This window comes from Stegostoma tigrinum, chromosome 18 (genome assembly GCF_030684315.1).
Source record: "Stegostoma tigrinum isolate sSteTig4 chromosome 18, sSteTig4.hap1, whole genome shotgun sequence".
Classification (NCBI taxonomy): Eukaryota; Metazoa; Chordata; class Chondrichthyes; order Orectolobiformes; family Stegostomatidae; genus Stegostoma; species Stegostoma tigrinum.
Window position 1 is genome coordinate 32,919,860 of NC_081371.1, and position 19,887 is coordinate 32,939,746.

Genomic DNA, 19,887 nt, shown 5'->3' on the forward strand with positions numbered 1-19,887 from the left:
TGAATGCTAGCAGGCAGGCCTGGCTATTGCCCATTTGATATCTTTGAGTGTATAACGAATGATGAATTAAGGGCCTTAGCCCACTGCTGCTCGGATCTAATAGATATTCGAGAGCCAGAACTCAACTTGTACACTAATAGGTTTAACACTGCAGACTGCTGTGTAAGACTTTGGTCAGGCCACATGTGAAGTCTTTTGTACAGTTCTGGTTGCAACACTATGGGAAGAATGCGGAGGCTTTTGAGAGGGCACGAAAGAGCTTTACCAGTATGTTGGCTGGAATGGAGTGTATTAGTTATAAGGAGAGGTTGGACAAATTTGGATTGTTTTCACTAGAGTGATAGAAGCTGAGGGGTGACCTAATAGAAGTAAATAAAATTTAGGGGCATGGATAGCGTGGATAGTTGGAGTCCTTTTTGCAGGTTGCCAATGTCAAATGCGAGAAAGCACAGGTTTAAGTGAGAGGGGAAAAGCTTAAAGGAGGTGTGCGATGAAAGTTTTTCATGCAGAGGGTGATAGGTTCCTAGAATGTGTGGCCAGGAGAGGTGGTAGAAGCAGGTACTTCAGTAAAATTTAAGAGACAATTAGACAAATACTTTATCAGGGAGGGAACAGAAAGATGTGGGCCATGTGCAGGCAGGTGAGATTAGTTTAGAATGGCATCATGGTTGGCATAGATATGGTGGGCTGTACTGTTTGATGTTCTATGACTGTTGAACAGTAAAAAGGAGGCGGCAGCTCATGTGGTATCCTTCAGTGTCTGATCTACAAAGTTGTGTAGAATTTGTCTCCTTTAGTCATTTCTGAAAGAGCTGATAAAATTCATGGATATATTTAAGTATTCATGATGTCTACTGTTCAGTTCATAAAGTGTTTACATAGGATTTATTTCCTGATGCAGTAGGTCTGACTTGGTGCTGTCTCAATCATAGGGAACACATTATATGAAATTGAGAAGTATACGGTTGCTGTTATGTGCACCTTAAAATTATTGGGTTGCGGGTCATGACTCTGCTGCTGTGATTTCCAGTCGTGCACTCTCTGTGAATATTTTTGCAAACATGAGATCAGCCCTACTGCATTGAGCTCCTTAATATGGCCAATATGTGTAACAGTCTTAGCTAAAATTACCGTCAATGTTAACTTTGTAAGGTTCTTAAAACTGACAAATTCGCCATGCAATGATGGAAAAAGCAATGGAGCAGTGAGACCAATTGGATGTCCCCTGTACTCTGAAGATTCAGTGGTATCTTAATCTGTCGATAGACTACAGTTTTATGAAGAAAACTTTATTCCTGTCTTTTCTGGTTGTCACTGATCTTATCTTGTCTATATCTGGAAAGAAACATTGTATCAAGAATGTCAATTGTACATTAAAGAATAAGAATATGATCCACTGATCGATCTTATATGGTACATGTTATGACTGTAACATTGCTTATTCTGATATCTGATGCTTTTTCATAAAATAGCAACTGTGTTACATTAAAATGCTTGATATATGTTTACTACTTAACAGGCACCTTAATAATGAACATGCTTTAGATGACAGGAGTACTGCACAGTGTCGGGTCCAAATGCAAGTTGTGCAGCAGTTGGAGATACAGGTAAATTGGATTTACTACTTTGTGTATAATATATATATATAAAAAGATAGCCCCTTGTTAGCAGATGCAGTCATCGCAAAGTGCGATTAACCCACACCCATTACACTGTGAGCATCAATCCAATTTTGTATCGTCTGTACAGACGAATTGCTACTGCAGACAGCCATTGCTAATGATGCTGCTTACTGGCTACACCTGTGACCAAGGTCCAAAAACTTGCTAGAAGTACTTAAAACTACATTGATCTTCTTAAAACTACATATTGTAAAGAAGAAGTGTATTGTGGTTGGAACAAGTCCTGGGAGTCGAAAAGGTGAAAAATAGCACAGTGTGGGGAACACTGACTCTTCCTGGATGTTTCTTGGAAAATCATAGTAGAGGAGTGAAATTTGGTGTGATGTCCTATATTCATAGGGGGCCAGTAGAGACACGGACAAAAGGCAGTGGGAGCATAGATCAATGGTTAGAGTCAAACTTTGAGGACCTAGGTGCAGTGGCAAAAGAAATTCATTGACCTCACACAGGTAATCAAGGTCAGCAAATGTATCCTCATATACCACCTGGATCACTGGTTATAAACACTGCTGAAATCATTACACCTGTATTGTTCACCTCCAAACAATCTCTACTAATCATACCTAGCATTCACTTATTTAAGTGTAGAGTTTTTATAGCAAGGGAAGAGGCCCTTCAGTCCATCATGTCCATGCTGGTCAACAAGCATCCATCTATTCTAATCACATTTTCCAGCACTTCGCCTAGAACTTTGTATTCTGTGATGTTTCTGAAGCTTATTTAAATGCTTCTTAGATGTCTTGAGTCCTGCTTGTACAAGCCTTTTAAGCAATAAGTTTCAGAAACACACCATCTACTGGGTTTAAAAATAAACTGTTCTCAAATCCCCCTAAACCTTCCTATTGCTTCCTTTAAATTTGTCACCAGCCCCCACCCAGTTATTCACCCCCCTTCTAAGGGAAAAAGTTTTCCCTATCTACCGTCTGCATGCCCCTCATAAATTTATACACCTCTATCAGTCCTCCCTCAGCCTTCTGTGCTGTAAGGAAAATAAGCCTTCCAGCCTGGGCAACATCATGGTGAATCACCCTCTCTTGTGCAATTGCATCCTGCTTAAATTGTGACAACCAGAATTGCACATTGTACTCCAGCCAGCTAACACTTTATAGAGCTTCATCGTAATAACATTGCTCTTGTATTCATTGTTTTGACTAATAAAGGTAAGTATTCCATATGTCATCTTAACCTTATTTATCTGTCCTGCTGCTTTCAAGGATGTGTGGGCATGCACACAGGTCCCTCTGATCCACTATACTTCCTCCGGTCCTCCCATTCAATGCATACTCTCTTGCCTTGTTAGTCCCCCAAAATTCATCACCTTATACTTTTCAGGATTGTATTCTATTTGTCACTGTTCAGCCCATCAGCATCAAAGCCTGTAATATACCAACGGACAGAGGCATAAAAATATTCTTTAACAATCCCCTATACTTCCTGACGCTGATTAATTTTGGATCCAATTTGCTAAATTCCCTGGATCCCTTGGGATCTTGGCTTCTTAACCAGTCCACCTTGTCAAAAGCCTTAATGAAGTCCAATATATCTCCCACACTACCCTTGCCTGCACACCTAGCCACAACCTCAAAACATACAATCAGATTTGTGAGACATGACCTTCCCCTGATAAGGCAAAGCTGACTAACCTTGACTAATCCTTGCTTCTCCAAGTGGAGATTAATCCTATCGCACAAAATTTCTTCCAGTAGTTTCCCTACCATTGATGAGAGACTTGCTGGCTTGTAGTTTCCTAGTTTATCCCTGCCATCCTTCTTGAATAATAGTACCACATTAGCATCCTTCCTGTGGCCAGAGAGGGTTTGAACATTCATGTCAGAGCCTCTCCAATCTGCTGTCACACATCCCACAGCTGTCTGGGAATCATCTCATCTGGCCCTGGGGGTTTATCTAATTTCAAGTCTGCGAGAACCCTTAAAACTTGCCACTTCCCAACACTAATTTGTTCAGGCATATCATAGCCCCCCTCCCTGGCTTCTATGCCTACATTGTAGTATAGGGTTAGGGAACCGGATCACAACAACCCTGAAGAAATTACATAGCTCATGAGTCATCAGCAAGACAGACTACCAAAAAATGAAGCCAGAGGGATCCAACCTCCACTCCTATGGACTTAGAATGGACAGTCCTCCCCACTAAACTCTGGGTCTTCTATGTAGAACACACCTTTGTGATGATCAAATGCACAAGACTAGAAGAAACCCACCAACACATAAACAACATCCTCCCTGGAATAAAGTTCACAAGAGAAGAAGAGACCAAGAACCGACTACACTTCCTGGACGTAATGGTGGAACGCAAGAGCAACGGGGAACTCCAGACTAACGTCACATATGCAGAAAGACAACACATACATACCAGATACTTAATTACACCAACAGCCACCCCAACCCCCATAAAAGGAGCTGCATAAGGATATTATTCAAATGAGCCACAACACACTGCAGCAACCCAGAACAGGTACATCAGTGACATATCAGAGATGACCACAACTGTACTCAGCCCCCTATGTAGCAGGGTAGCCCACAAACCAACAACGATCCTGCGATAGCTACTGGTGAACATAAAAGACCCCATACCAGCAACCAATAAAACTAATGTAATACACAAAATACCATGCAAGGTCTGTGAGAAACATTACATTGGCCAAACTGGAAGGGAACTGACAATAAGGATAAACAAACACCAACTAGCCATCAAGAGACATGATCAGTTCTCACTGTTCTCGATACACACAGACAGTGAAGGACACAAATTTGACTGGGACAACACTTCCATAATAGCTCAAGCCAAAGAGAGACATGCCAGGATTACTGGAGGTCTAGCCAGTAGGGAAGACCTACTTCCCTATGTCGACAAACACAGGAAACTGGACCCAACGTACAAACACTGAAGAACAAAACCGTAATTAATACCAAGCACCCCAGCAAACCGAGGCATATAAATAACAGCCTGGATAGAACACCAAAGCTCCACCAGAGGTGCATTGACCATGTTATGTAGCAGGGTGATGAAACATCTGCAATTAAATACACTGGCTTGGCGAGCAAGTCTGCAACCTCATCCACAACCCGAGCTATAAATCTTTTCAAAGCTTTATACCTACATTGTTTTTCTCTACCATGAACACAGATGTGAAGTGTTTGTTTAAAACCTTCGTTTACTTTACATCACCAGACCTCTACACCATTCACACCCAAGTATCACAACTCGCTTGTACAATCTGCTGTTCAACCACGACAACTATATAAGCAAATCAGGGTGTGTTAGTTGCTGACATGACTCCTTTCCTTCTCTCTCACTGAATACAGTGGCACACAAGGAGGAGCCAACTGTATCGAGACAGATGAACCCTGCATACACTAACTCCACAGAGGAGGGGCTAGTTATTGGCATATCCATCACTGAGGTTGTGGCCACTTGATGACCTGAGAATTGATTTGAAGGTTATGGGATCCCCATATCTAATTCTTCTTCCCACATCCCACCTTCCTCTCACCTTGCAATCTTTTCTGATTTACAAACTGCAGATACAAAGTACAAGCATAACTTTTTGATTTTTCCACAGTCCCAGCACCGTGACCCAACCTTTTGCCATTTATTTTTCAGATACCCCAGAGATGCAACATAGCTAGGGAGTAAAGAATTACCAAGAAAGTGAGTGAAAACGCAGCACCATTACTTAGTTTCACACTTGCAGCTGCTAGCTCAGATATAAATATTATGAGGTGTTTAGTAGGTAGATGCGAGATCTATATGTTATGAGTCACCGGTCAAGCTGCCAACTTTCAGCATTGACCTGGAATCTCTCTGAATTAAAAATCAATTTCCAGGAGACTGCTGTGTCAACCCTGGGAAAAATGTCTCAATAACAGTAACAGATATTGGTTCCTTTTGCCATTTTGTTTTACCCTTTCTCTTTATCAGTCATAAATATATTGGATGATGGAAAAAGAAAAGCCGTTTGGCTGACAGTCATGCATCAACCAATTGGGTAATAAGTCTTTTTGCTTTCCAATTGGCATTGAAAGGCAGTGCATCACAAGGGTGGATGTGTTAGCCAACTAATGGTTGGAGTGTTGCGGAAAGTCATGTGATGAAATTTCCAGGAATGCATATAATAAGAGTTGGCAACCCTAAGTTGCCATAGCTGCAGCCAGGGAAAGGGGCGAAGAATGGAGCAAGTGCCAAATTGATCTGGTGCTGCAAAAACTGCCGATGAGCACTGCAACGGGGAGCCTATTAGAAATGATGGTAGTTATGTAGAACAAAATGCTTTATGTATTGGGAAGCTTGCCAGATGCTTGTGGTCTATTACAAGCAACATGAATGAGCTAAGTACCAGCTTGGCAAAAGCTTTTCCAGACAGCTTGTGCCAATACTTTCCAGAATTGAAGTTGTGCCAATTGTTTTTGCATATGCATGCATCTAACAATGGTGCAACATTTAATCACAGACATTGCAGCTTCTGATACTCTGATAGAAGCATCATCCACTGAAAATCTGAAAGTTGCTGGAAGTACATATTGGTGTCATGCAATCTCAGGCTGTTGCTAACATGACTGCTGATCACATTTTGTAAAGGGGTTTCAGATCATTATAGCAGTGCAGCCCTCTGTCATCAAACATATTGCGAGGCTTGCTGAGATCTTGTCCCAGGGAGTTGCAATGGGGCACATTCCTGCTATCTTTTTCTCATGAAGTTAGTATTCATCCTCACTCTATTAGTGAGCCTTTTCTTACCTGTTAGCCAGTCAATCCAGACTGCTATCTCCCATTCTGAGAGGGAACAGTTCACAGCTGGGTCTTCGAGACTTAGCTGCCTGAGATCAGCTTCTGAGGCCATGTACACTTTCCCCCCACTCAGACTCAGCATACTTCCACCAAGCATCCTGCACACATTGTAGTAGCACTGCATAGAGCAGTCAAATGGGCAAACACAGAAAAGAGGAACTAAGAGAATGTCTACAGTTGATTAATTGAATTTTGTGTTCAGTACAGTGTGATTTCATTCAGAAATCTGGTTTGGAGTAGTTATATTTTTTTTCCAATTATTTTTGAATTGTGGTAAAGTATAGGATGTTGACAGTCAGTGACAGAGGGAAAAGTGTGTGGATGGGATTGTTGGTGGATAGGAACGTGGTATTGAGGTTAACGTTTGAATGAGTTAGGATTGACTGTCTAGGTTGATCTTCCCTTCCTCCTCGTCCTTGTTATCTTCTCTTTCCACCTCATGTTCCTACTTGTTCCTCCTCTCTTCCTTAAGATCTCGCTCCTCAGTTGCTTATTAGATTGCTAGAGCAAAAAGTTCATCATGACATCAAGATTGTGTAATGTGCAACAGATCACTGCAAGCCTTGAATCTTGCTTTTCCAAGTACTGCAAACCTTCTGCATCAAATCAGGAAATTAGTGGTGCCTGTAGCAAAGGGAATGTAGTAATCACAGATTATGTCAATCTGTATGGAGACTGGGTAAATCTAAACAGCACCGATGCTGTGGAGGAAGAATTTCAGGAATGTGTTTGGGATGTTTTTCAGGGTCAGTACACTGAACATGGTGCAAGTGTCAAGTTTGGTTTCAATGGTGTACTGCATATATTTCTGGTTGCCACATTACCAAAAGGATGTGGATGCTTTGGAGACGGTACAGAGGAGGTTCACCAGGATGTTGGCTGGTATGGATGGCACTAGCTATGAAGAGAGGTTTGAGTAGATTAGGATTATTTACAATAGAAAGACAGAGGTTGAGGAGGGATCTGATTGAGGTCTACAAAATCATGAGAGATATAGACAGAGTGGATGGCAAATATTTTTTTCCCCAGAGGGGGCGACTCAATTACTAGTGGTCACAATTTCAAGATAAGAGGGGAAAAGTTTACAGGAGATATACGTGGAAAGTTCTTTATGCTAAGTGTCGTGGGTGCCTGGAACATGTTGCCAGTGGAGCTGGTAGAGGTGGGCACAATAGCATTGTTTAAGATGTACCTAGACAGATACTTGAATGGGCAGGGAGTAGAGGGATACAAATCCTTGGAAAATAGGTGACAGGTTTAGATAAAGGATCTGGATCAGTGCAGACTTGGTGGGCCGAAGGGCCTGTTCCCGTGCTGTAATTTTCTTTGTTCTTTGGCCCCACCCATTCCTCATTGCCAATTCCTGTTTACTTGATCAAGCACCAAGTGCCTGTGAATGAAAGACCACCCTAGGTTTACAGGGCAGCTCTGTAAACATGTGGAACATGGCAATAGAAGTAGGCCATTCTATCAATTTAGAGCATCATTCATCATCTACCTCACTTAATCCCATGCTATCCCCATATCCCTTAATGCCATTTGCAACAGCAAATCTATCCATCTCTATTTTTCACTGACATAATGACTGACCTTCTGTGGTAGAGAATTTCAAAGATTCGCCACCCTCTGACTGAAGACGTTTCTCTCCATTTCAGTCCTTTTATTATAAGACTCTGCCTTCTAGCTCTCGACCCCGCTGCCAAGGGAACTGTCCTTTCTGTTTGCACTCTGTCCATCCTTTTAAGTATTTTATAAATTTCTATGGGGTCACGCCTAATCTTCTAAACTGCAGACAATACACGCCTAGTCTCCTTAATCTAACTTCAAAGGCCTGTTCCACCATCATAGTAATCACTGCATTCTTCACTGAACCTTCACTGCACTCCCACTTTGGCAAGGGAACTCGAACTGCACAAAGTATTACATTTGTGGCCACCCCAGTGTTGTGTACAAAATGAAGCAAGACTTTGCTTCTGCACTCTCATCCTCTTGTAATAAAGGCTAGCACACAATTTGCCTTCTGAATTACATGCCAAATCTCCATCCTAGCTTTCAGTAATATATAAATAAGGACACCAGGTTCCTTTGGGCATCAACACTTCCTAATTTCTCACCATTACACTTTGATCTTTTACCAAACTAGATAACCTTACACTTATCCATATTGTATTCTATCTACTATGCACTTGCCCACTCACTCAGCCTGTCTAAAGCCTCTTTGCATCCTCTTTGCTACTCGCATTGCTACCATATTTTGTATCATCTACAAACTTGGAAATATAATTGTCTCCCACATTAACTTCATTGTGAACAGCTGAAAAGTAATGATTCTTGAAATTTGGACAGCACATTGGCTCAGTGGCTAGCACTGTTGCCTCACAGTGCCAGGGAGCCAGGTTCAGTTCAAGCTTTGGGTGACTGACTGTGTGAAGTTTGCATGTTCTCCTCATGGCTATGTGGATTTCTGCCACATGCTCCAGTTTCCTCCCATAGTCCACAAATGTGCACGTTTGATGGATTGGCCAAACTAAATTGTCATTAGCGTCCAGACAGATTTTACATGGTAAATGTGGAACAAAGAGGTTAGGCTAGGAGGTTGTTTCTGGGTGGATGCTGTTCTGAGAGTTGATGCAGATTTGAGGGACCGAATGGCCTGTCTCTGCAATGTAGGGATTCTCTGATTCTAAGTTCCCCACTGGCCTGCCCCTCCTGAGAATGAAGTGGTCTCTGCTTTGTGCTTATGAATTAAAGTTCAGTCCATGTTGATTATATTACCCCCCACCCCAATTCCACGCACTTTCATTTTATTTTCTAATCTGCTGTGTGAGACTTTATCAAAAGGTTTCAGAAAATCCAAATACACCAAATCAGCTGGTTCTGCTTTATAAACTGTGCAAGCAACATCCTCAAAAGTTCATCAGGTTTGTCAGACATTATTCTCTCAACATAAATTTACATTAACTCTGCTCAACCAGATAATTATTTTCTAAGTGTCCAGTAATCACATCATTTCATATAGATTCTAACAATTTCTTTACTACTGACAGGCTAATAGGTCTAGTTCTGTTTTCTTTCTCCCTTTTTTCTTGAACAACAGGTTTACATTTACAGCCTTCCAGTCCGTAGGCTCCATTGCAGAATGTTTTCCTTTATGAATACAGACGTGAAGTACACATTTAACTTAAATAAAACAAAGAACTGTGGGTGCTGGAAATCTGAAACCAAAACAAAAATTGTCAGTGAAACACAGCAGGTCTGGCAGCATCTCTAGAAAGAAAGCAGAGTTAGCATTTTAATTCTGGTGACTTTACATCATTTCTGTTTTTGCTGTTTCTCTATTTCCGATTATAAATTCTCATGTCCCTGCTTGCAATGGGCCCACACACCTAAAGAAGATTTTACAGTCCTGTTTTACGTTCCTTGCTTTTTACATCCATACTGTGATCTTCCTTTCTTTAGCAATTTATGGAACATCCTTTGCTGAATTCTAAAGGCCTTCTAGTTTTCAGGTTTACAACTTTACCATGAAACTTTATAAATCGCTTCTTTTACCTTCCCTTGTTAGCCACGGCTCTCTAGCTTGTTCTAAAGAGTATTTTTGCTTAAAAGAATGTCAGTTTTGTGTTTGAAAACAGAGCATTAATTATATAAATACCAGCCATTATCTATCTACTATAAGGCCCTAGTTTCATATTAACTTACATTTTTTTCAAATGTAACACAACCATGTTGTGGTCACTATTGCCGAAAGGTTATTTTACAGTAAGATTATTTATTAGCTCTTTGTCATTTCATAGTGCTAGATCTAAAATAGCCTGTGGCCATTTGTTGAATATTTTTTAATATTTTCTTGTCTTGATTATCCAGCAGCCATATCTCTACAATGGCAAATAAATCACATGCTGTGAATGCTGCATGAATTCAGTGTCATAGAGTCTTACAGTCCTACAGCAAAGATACAGGCTCTTCAGCCCAAATTAGTCCGTGCCGACTAAAATGTCCATCCATGCTAGCCTCGTTCCCCTGAACTTGAACCTTATCCTTCTGAACCTTTCCTATCCATGTATTTGTCCAAACGCTTTTTTAAATGTTGTTCGTGTACCCATCTTAAGCACTTCCACTGGTAGCTCATTCCATATGTCTACCACCCTCTGTGTAAAAAAACAAGTTGCCCCTCAGTTTCCCATGTATTCTTTCCCCTCTCACTTTAAACTGATGCCCTGTAGTCTTTGATTCCCCAACTCTGTGAAAAAGACTGACTACATTCACCCTATCCATTGCCTGTCATGATCACTTCTTAAAGATCCACCCTCAGTCTCCTATGCTGTAAAGAAAAAAGTCATAGGTCATCCAACCAGTCCCTGTAACTCAGTCCCTTGAGTCCTGGCATATTTGTTCTTGTATATTTCTTCTACACCTCTTTCCAGTTTAATAACATCATTCCAATAGGAAGGTGACCAAAACTTAACAATACTCCAAATGCAGCCTCACCAATGTTCTGTGCAACTGCAGCATAACTTCCCAACTTCTATACTCAATGCCCTGACTAATGACAGCCAGTATGCTAAAAGCCTTCTTCACTGCCCTGACTATCTCTCACTCCACTTTCACTCTACCTGCACCTGAACTCCAGGGTCCCTCTGTTCCACGACACTCCTTAAGGCCCTACCATTTACCATGAAGCTCCTACCTTGATTTGACTTTCCAAGATGCAACACCTTATGCTTATCTATATTAAATTCCATTTGCCATTTCTTGGTCCACTTCCCCAGTTAAACAAGATTCCGATAACATTCCTCACTAACTTACTAATCATGCCTTGTACATTGTCATCCAAATCATTGATGTAGATAGCAGTGGGCCCAGCGCTGACCCCTGATGCACACCACTTGTCACAGGCCTCCAGCCCAACAAGCATCCTTCCACTATCACTCTGTGTTTCGTACCCTTAAGCTAATTGTGTATTCAATTTGCCAACTCTCCCTGGATGCCTTGCAATCTACCCTTCCAGAGCAGCCTACCATGTGGAACCTTAAAGTCCTTACTGTAATCCATGTAGACTACTTTTATTGCCCTACTCTCAACTTTCCTGCTCACTTCATCAAATAACTCTGACAGATTTGTGAGGCATGATCAGCCATGCTGATTACTCCTAATCAAACCCCGGTCTTTCGAAATGCATGTATATCTTACCCCTCAGAATCTTCTCAAGTAACTAAACTACCACAGATGTTAAGCTTATGGGTCTACAATTCCCAGGATTTTCTTTGTAGCCCTTCTTGAATAAGGCTACAACACTCACTACCCTCCAGGATTCCGGGACCTCACCCGTGGCTAATGATGATGCAAATATATTAGCCAGGATCCCCACAATTTCTTCTTTAGCCTCCTGTAGGGTTCTTGAATATATCTAATCAGGATCAGGAGCCTTATCCACCCTCATACATTTTAATACTTCCATCACCTCCTCTATTGTAATATGGACTGTCTCCAAGATATTGCCACTAACTTCCCCAAGTTCCCAAGTCTTTGTCTTTCTCCATGGAAAACACAGAGGATAAATATTCATTGAGGATCTTGTTCATCTCCTGCGGTTCTACACATACATGACTACTTTGTTCCATAAGGGGACCTATTCTCTCTCTAACTATTCTTTTTCCTTTAATACATGTAAAGAATCTCTTTGGATTCACTCTATTCTTCTCAGCCAAAGCTATTCCATGCACCCTTTTTGCCCTCCTGAACACCTCCTTCAATAAACTCCTGTTTCCCCTATATACCCCCGAGGATTCCCTTGATCCCAGCTGCTTGTAACTGAGCCATGCCTCTTCGATTTTCAGGTCAAAGACTCAATATCTCTTGTCATCTAGGGTTTCCCACTCCTGTCAACCTTTCCCTTCACCCTCCCAGGAACATACAGACCTTGAACTCACACTTTTAAAGGTCTCCCACTTACCAGAGATCCCTTTGCTTGCAATCAAACCACCCCATTCAAGCCCCTGCAAGCTCCTGTCTAAATCGATCAAAACTTGCTTTGCCTCAATTTAAAACTTGAACCTGTGGACCTGTTTTGACCTTCCACGTAACTACTTTAAAAGTAAAACTACTTTAGAACTATGGTCACTGGTCCCAAAGTGCTCCCCCACTGTCACCTCAGTCACGAGTCCTGCCCTATTTCCCAACAGTAGGTCAAGTTTTGCCCCTTCCTGAGTAGGACCTTCTAGATACTGCTTAAGGAAACTTTCCTGAACAAATCTAACAACATCCACCCCATTTAACCCTTAACACTATGGCAGTCCCAATCTTTGTTCAGAAAATTAAAATCCCCCACTATGACAATCCCATTTCTCCTGCAAGCCACCACAATCTCCCTGTATATTTGTTCCTCTAATTCTTGTTGACTATTTGGGGCCTATAATACAGCCCTAATAATATCATCACCCCTTCTTATTTCTTAGCCCCAGCCGCAAAGCCTCACTGGATGATCCCTCTGTTATTTCTGACTGCTGTGATACACCCCGGAATCAAAAATGCAACTCCCCCTCCCCTCTTTTCTCCATCACTGTTCCAACTAAAGCACCTGTACCCTGGCACATTAAGCTGCCCATCCTGCCCCTCCCTTAGCCATGTTTTTGTCATGGCTATACTATCCCAGTCCCACATACCTACCTATGCCCTGAGTTTGTTGGCCTTATGTGTGAGCCCTCTTGCATTGAAATAGATACAATTTAATCCAACAGGCATTCTTTTCTCCCTGTCGTGTTCCAGCCTGATTTGTCTCTTCAGCTTGCTATTTCTGATTACTGTGTCTCCTTCCAGCCTAGCACTTGACTCCCTGCTGTTGAGGATCCCAACCCCACGCCCCCAGCCAGTCCAATTTAAACCCTCCCTTGTAGCATTAGCAATTCTGCCTGTCAGGATATTGGTTCCCCCTCCAGTTCAGGTGCAACCTGTCCCTCTTGAACAGGTCACCTCTGCCTCAGAAATGGTCCCAATGATCCAGCAATCTGTATTGTGTCCCCTGCATCTCTGTAGTACTATTCTGCAGTTTGATTCTGGTTGATTCTAACATTTCTTTCTGATGTTTTGTGTATTAATTCAGAACTTTTGTACCTCCCATAGTCAGTTTTGGTTTTATTCCCTCTGAATTGCCTTTTAGATTCCCATTCCCCCAACAAGTTCGGTTAAATCCTCCCTAACTCCCAATGCAGTTGTCCCAAGCCTGCTGAAGTATAACCTGTCCTCGTATATTTTCCACCTGCTCAAATGTGGTCCTAAGATCCTCCCTCCTATGCCTTTTTTCCACTAAATTAATTAATTAATTTATTTATTTATTTATTTATTTATTTATTTATTTGCTGAATCTTCCAATTTATGCTCTCAATGGCAACTGTTCTGGGAGCAATGCTGAGATTGTTGCCATAGAGGTCCTGATTCTCAGTCCTTTGCGTAGCTCCATAAATTCTCCTTTCTGAATCTAAGCCGTTTTCTACTTAAGTCATCAATGGCAATATGGACTGTCAATTGTACGTCCCACCACCCAACAAAAAAGTCCTGCAGCTACTCAGTCACATACTTGACCCTGGCAACAAAGAGGCAATATACCATTCAGTGATACGTCAGTGACCACTGAAAGGTCTGGCTGTCTTCTAACTATCAAATTGTCTATCACTAATCTTTTTTCCCTTGCTCTCTACTCTCCTCCCCCCATCCCCAAACATGTTGGCTCTGTTAAATTCGTCCAGTGAACTATCACGCCCACCACTAGCCAAAATGGAAGCTAGTTTATGATTGCTGTAGACTCATCAAACTCTTTCATTACATGGCCTGGTCTGCCTTGACTATCTAGCAGTCACCTGCCCCCTCTCTGCCTGTCTGGTCTAAATCTGCACTGTTGCCACTTTGTTAAATGTGCTATTTGTATAGTTGTCAGTTTTGAAGATGAACTACAATGATGCTGCAGTTTGAATTCCAAGAACTGGAGCTCCAAGTTCTGCAGCTGATGACATTTCAGTATGTGTCCATATGGGTCATGTTAAACATCCACAAATCTCCACATGGTTCAGGATGGACATTCTATATCGCCAAGCTGTCCTACCATTTTTTCATCCTACTTTAATCCTATTTGCTTTAAATAATAAAGCAAAAATTACATCCACTCACCATTTAGCTCGAATGAATCTAGGTTTGAATCTAACTGTATGACTTGGTGTCATTTTCTCATCAGCTCCTCTAGATGATGCAACTGTATGTCTTGTGGTCCTTCTCTCACTTATCCTATGGACTCTTAGAGGATTGATCTCAAGTGGCTCACTAATAAGGCTAATTGCCATCCCATTGCCAGAGGGCAGGTTCATTGGGATGTGCTTTTCCTGACCCTGACTAAATGAAGGTCACTTTAACTGCTGCAAGAAGGCAGACACAGGGCCTCCTGCCCTATTCTCAAGATTCCCTGCAAACATGGCAACTCCAGCAGGCTCCATTAAATTCCACCCATAGTATTCCAAAAAAAGGCCACTAAAGGTGTGAAATTCTGGCCCCGTTATCCTCATTTGTTTGTATAGAGACCTTCTTGGTTTTTGTTCTCTCATTGCATATAAACTGTTCACTTTAGTAAAGACTTCGACAAGTATTCCATGGAAATGTGTATCAATTAATTGCTGGGATCAAATGTGATCTAATTATCAATTTTAAAATTGGATGATGTTTTACTAAAGGATTACTTTGAAAGTAAATGCCAATCTTTAAAACATGTCTTTGATTCCTCTTCTAAGTCTTTCTGATCAATTCTGTGTTTACGGAAATAGGGAAACAACCTTGTGCCAGGTCTCCTCACAACTAAGAGGTAATTTCTGGAAGCAGCATAGATTAACTCACTTTTACATTTTATTATTCCTTTCCTCCTGTTGAGAAAGGTTGCCTCTCATTTCACACCGTGGGGCCTGTTTAGATTATTTGGCAAGGTAGCTTGGATGTGGGTCAGAAAAGTGTCACTGGTATGGTTTTGATTTTCATTCCAGCTACGTTGGTCGTGGGACCTACCACCTCAGTGTGTCACTAAGATTGGAAGGGAAAGGCAAACCACCACTAACAAAAAAAAGCTTAAAATGAAGCATCAGCACACAATAAGCTGAAGTCAGAAAGACCTATCATACTGTACTCCTTTCTGACATAGTGCATTAGAAAATTGTTCAACAACTTTTGTTTTCAATAAAATGGTACATCAATGAGGTTTCTGTCTTTTAAAAATTAAAGAAAGTCTATAAACACAAGGAGGGGTATCTATGAAATACCTGGATTTTCGGATATAAGATGGAACAATTATAAATAGCTGTCTAGCATATGATTTTCAAAAAGATGGAAACATTTATCACGCAATGATCTTCCTTTCAAAGTGACCAATTAATAGGTTTCCCCTGGCTGGCTGACTTATAGAAAAATCTATAGAAGTAAAATTCTTCAACTGTAATGAGACCCTGCACAGTGTGGACTTAGATTCTGTGACGGTGTTCAGTATTTCACATTGCCTGGTCTCTGTCACTCTACTGAATTAGATTGATGATGGCAGATTGCTGGGGGCAGTAGCTAGACCTCAGAGGGAAAGTTATGAAGTGGGCAGATGACCCTGGCAGGCACAGTGCTTTGAGAACCCTTCACCTCTTCACAGCTGCTGGCACTAGTCCATTCCTAACAGAGTCCACAGGACACCAAGGGCCCACTTATTTGTGTGCTTACTAACTTGTTACTGTCACAATAGCTATGACCCAAATACTTCTATTGACAAAAAGATGAAGTGTTATTTGTTTTTCCATGACCTTTGAACACAAGGGAGACTTCCAAATGATGGGTACTTCTTAAGAAGCTCATTTCTCTTTCAGGTAAAGTCTATAGAAACAGGTTGATCTTACAATGAATTTGAGAACTAAACCTATTCTAGCACAGTCATTTTAAATGTATTTTGCAAGAGATTTATCTTCTGTTTGTTCAATAACAGCTTTCTAAAGAACGTGAACGCCTTCAGGCAATGATGACCCACCTTCATATGAGACCATCTGATCCTAAGCCATGTCCGAAACCTGTAAGTTTAATATTAAGCCATGGATTGAATAGAGACCATCCTGTATAATGAATATTATGTATCATAGAAATAAACAATTTTCTTGACAGTTTCCATATAAAATGGTTATGCCAATACCTAAGCATTATGTGTGGCTATGAAAAATGTTCGCAGATAGCTTTTTGTTGAACTAAAATAGACATTCTACATTTTACTCTGACAAAGTAATATACTTCACTTGTGATAAATAACTGACTTGAAATGACTGTTGAAATGTTAGAACATTTTATTTTGATGGATTTACAAATACACTTTGCCCGCCAAGAGAATTTTATTAGGCATCAATTGCACTGCTATATAGCTATGTCATTACTGACAAAGCATTGACTGGGAGTTACTTTCAGGTTAAGGATTGGACTTTACCGTCTGTCAAAATTGTACCCAAAACATTTTATTTAATCAAAAAGCTGGTGTGAACTGGTGGACCAAAGTATCTTTTTACATAGAATTCCAGTTTAAATGAACTTAGCATGTAAAAATAATTTAAGAAAGAGATCTACTAAAAGTTATACCATGATTATGCTTTCTCTATGAGTACTGCGAAATGATAAAACCAAAACATACTTCACTAAACAATATGATTTTAAGTTAAAACTTTGAAATGCACCACTATTTACAATGATGACCAATGACCCTCATAAAACTCGCTGGACATGCAACTTTGATCTGTTGGAAATAAGTGTTGAATGAGTGACAGGGAAAACTCACTTTGTCACTTCATCACAGATCCTTTACAGAAACTGAATCAGCTCTGCCAAACTTACCTGTTTTTATATATTTCCTATTGTGTCCGATTTGTTCCTTGCAGAATGCTACCCAATAACATTTTACCATCTGAGGACAGAGTGACTGTGAAGTTTGGACTACTTCATTCCCAAATATCAGTCATGCTTTCTAATTGACTAAGAGGGGATGCAATTCACACAAGGCAACTAGGCAGTGCCAGTCCTCCTGTGGCTGATATAAAACACATTGATTTTCTACCATGTTGCTGCATCATGTGGCCCAATTGAAAACTGATAATATCTCAGGAAAGGAAGCTATGTTCAAGGGACAGATATCTCAGGGACTCAGCGTTATGACTTTCTGGTTGAGAGTTGAACACTCAGCCACTAGAGCTACTGAGACAGAGAGTATTTTAATACTTTTTTGTCACAATTTATAATCTTTTATTAATAAGAATTTTGGTGCAACTCAATTAAAAATAATCTAAGAACAAGTTCATGTAAACACTTTTGTTTATTTTATAAGAATAATACTCTCACCACTTCTTCTTACATATTGCATTCCATGTGATAGAAAAGCTGAAAGTAAAATACTTATCCAGTAAATCCATCAGGAATCTGCAGCACTTTCTTTATAAATAAATTATTCAATCAGTAAATTTGTAAAAGTCCAGCAGTGTGGTAACATCCAAACTAATAAAGTATCTTCAGCCTATAATCCAAAACTGAACTTGAATAATGTAGCTGAAGTATTACATTACATAAACTACACATGAAAGAACTACTAATTGCATTTGATGATGGGTAATTAATGGGGAATCTTTAGATGAGCAAGTTGAACTGAAACTACAGTCGTTTTCTCTTCCCACTGGACACTTGTGCTCTTCAGAATGTATAGCACTGTTAGCCTTTAAATGGTTGAAGAATAGAACAGTATACAAAAAGATCTCTAAAATTTATATACTGCACAAAAAGAGCTCCATAATTGATATGATAGTCTTGATTTATGTCCTCATATGCAGTGGCTCAGTTGAGACAGCCCACACATTTGATAAATATTAATAGTATGAATTTATTACCAAGGCGAAATGAGCTCTGTTGGTTCATCACTGCACCCTTAACAGCTATCAGTACATGAACACAAGGTGCAACCGCACTGTCTATTATATGACCCCATTTACTCTCTGGATGGTACTTCATTAAATGGTACCTTTTGGCCATGCTACGGATGGATGAAAATCAAAGTTATCAAGGCTGCAAGTCCTGAATAATGAGTTTCACCCAACCTTGAATATATTCAGATGAGTAGAGGTAGCTAAGTGCTCATCCTAGCTTTTACATGCTTTTCCTTATTTATCTTTAATAAATTCCATTTTATCAGAACATGACTGCCTTCCTGCAAACATGTTCTGCTTGTTATTACTCTGTGATAAAATAAATTATCATTACCCTGTAAACATAATAATCAGATACAGTATATAAGTCACAGAAGATTTAATGATATGATGTTATGAAGTTTTATAATTAGAGATTGTTTTGGTGTATATCATGGTGTTCTTTTAGTCTGTAAAATTGTATATAATTTCTTCTTTGAGCAATTCCGGTTTAGTTTTTTTTAATATAGTGAAGATATGCCTTTTAACAAGTCCATTAATAAATACATTTACAATCAATTTTGGTATCATAATTATTGGATTAATACAAAAATTATTTTTGGAAATGAATCTTTTTAAAAAGTGTTGTAGAACATTTGGACATAGCTAGTAATTTTCTTTTTTTAAATATTTAGTAGCCTTTGTTTATCAGGTTAGTTATGGTAACAGAATTGCAACCAAATTTAAGTATAATTGTAACTGCGTTGCTTGTACCAATCTGCAGACTATGAGTAACAGTGGAATAAAACAGTTTGTGGTTTATTGGGAACAGATGCACTTGGGAATGCCTTCAGGGTGCCAAGCGTTGTTATTAGACTGCCAGTGAGCTGCTCCTGGCTGCTGCCCAAGAATGCAGAACAATTAGCTGGCATATGTTAATTTTTGTTTCTTTAACAAATTTTTCTGCACTCAAAACATGTAAAACAAATCCACAAAGTAAGATCAATCAATGTTAAATGCATAATTTTCTCCCAATAAAAAGGTGTTTATCAATAGATGAATACAGAACATTTGGAACAACAGATGTGCCTGAATTACTTAGTCATTTGCAATTTCCTGCACAATTCCTGATTTTCTAGTTTTGTGCTGCGACAAGATAACATTATAGTTTTCCCAGATCAAGAAATTACCCTTCGGAATAGATTGAAAATGACTACAAATTAGCTATTAGGAGCATCACTTAAGAATTTGGCAGAAATCTTTTCACAGTAGATGGGTGTAAATTTTGTTAATTAGATGCTGTTTATGACGATGGATGTGTGGTAAATATAAAAGAGGTGATGTGAGAATGTTTTAATAATGAGTAGCAGAGTTTTATTGGGAGGAATATTTGAAGGGCATACTGTTAAATCGCTTGCATTCATTTTCACTTTTTCTCCTTTTTCTTCCCTGACACCCAC

The 19,887-nt window shown here is 40.0% G+C and overlaps 1 protein-coding gene across 9 annotated transcripts in view; it reads left to right on the forward strand.

Annotated features, from left to right (window-relative positions):
* Nucleotides 1–19,887, forward strand: part of foxp2 (forkhead box P2) — a 724,116-nt gene that overhangs the window by 671,401 nt on the left and 32,828 nt on the right. For all 9 annotated transcript variants that reach the window (XM_048548978.2, XM_048548980.2, XM_048548981.2 and 6 more), the window contains 2 exons: nucleotides 1,520–1,607; nucleotides 16,486–16,569. In XM_048548978.2, coding sequence (XP_048404935.1) covers nucleotides 1,520–1,607; nucleotides 16,486–16,569 — 172 coding nt within the window. The remainder of the gene's footprint in view (nucleotides 1–1,519; nucleotides 1,608–16,485; nucleotides 16,570–19,887) is intronic.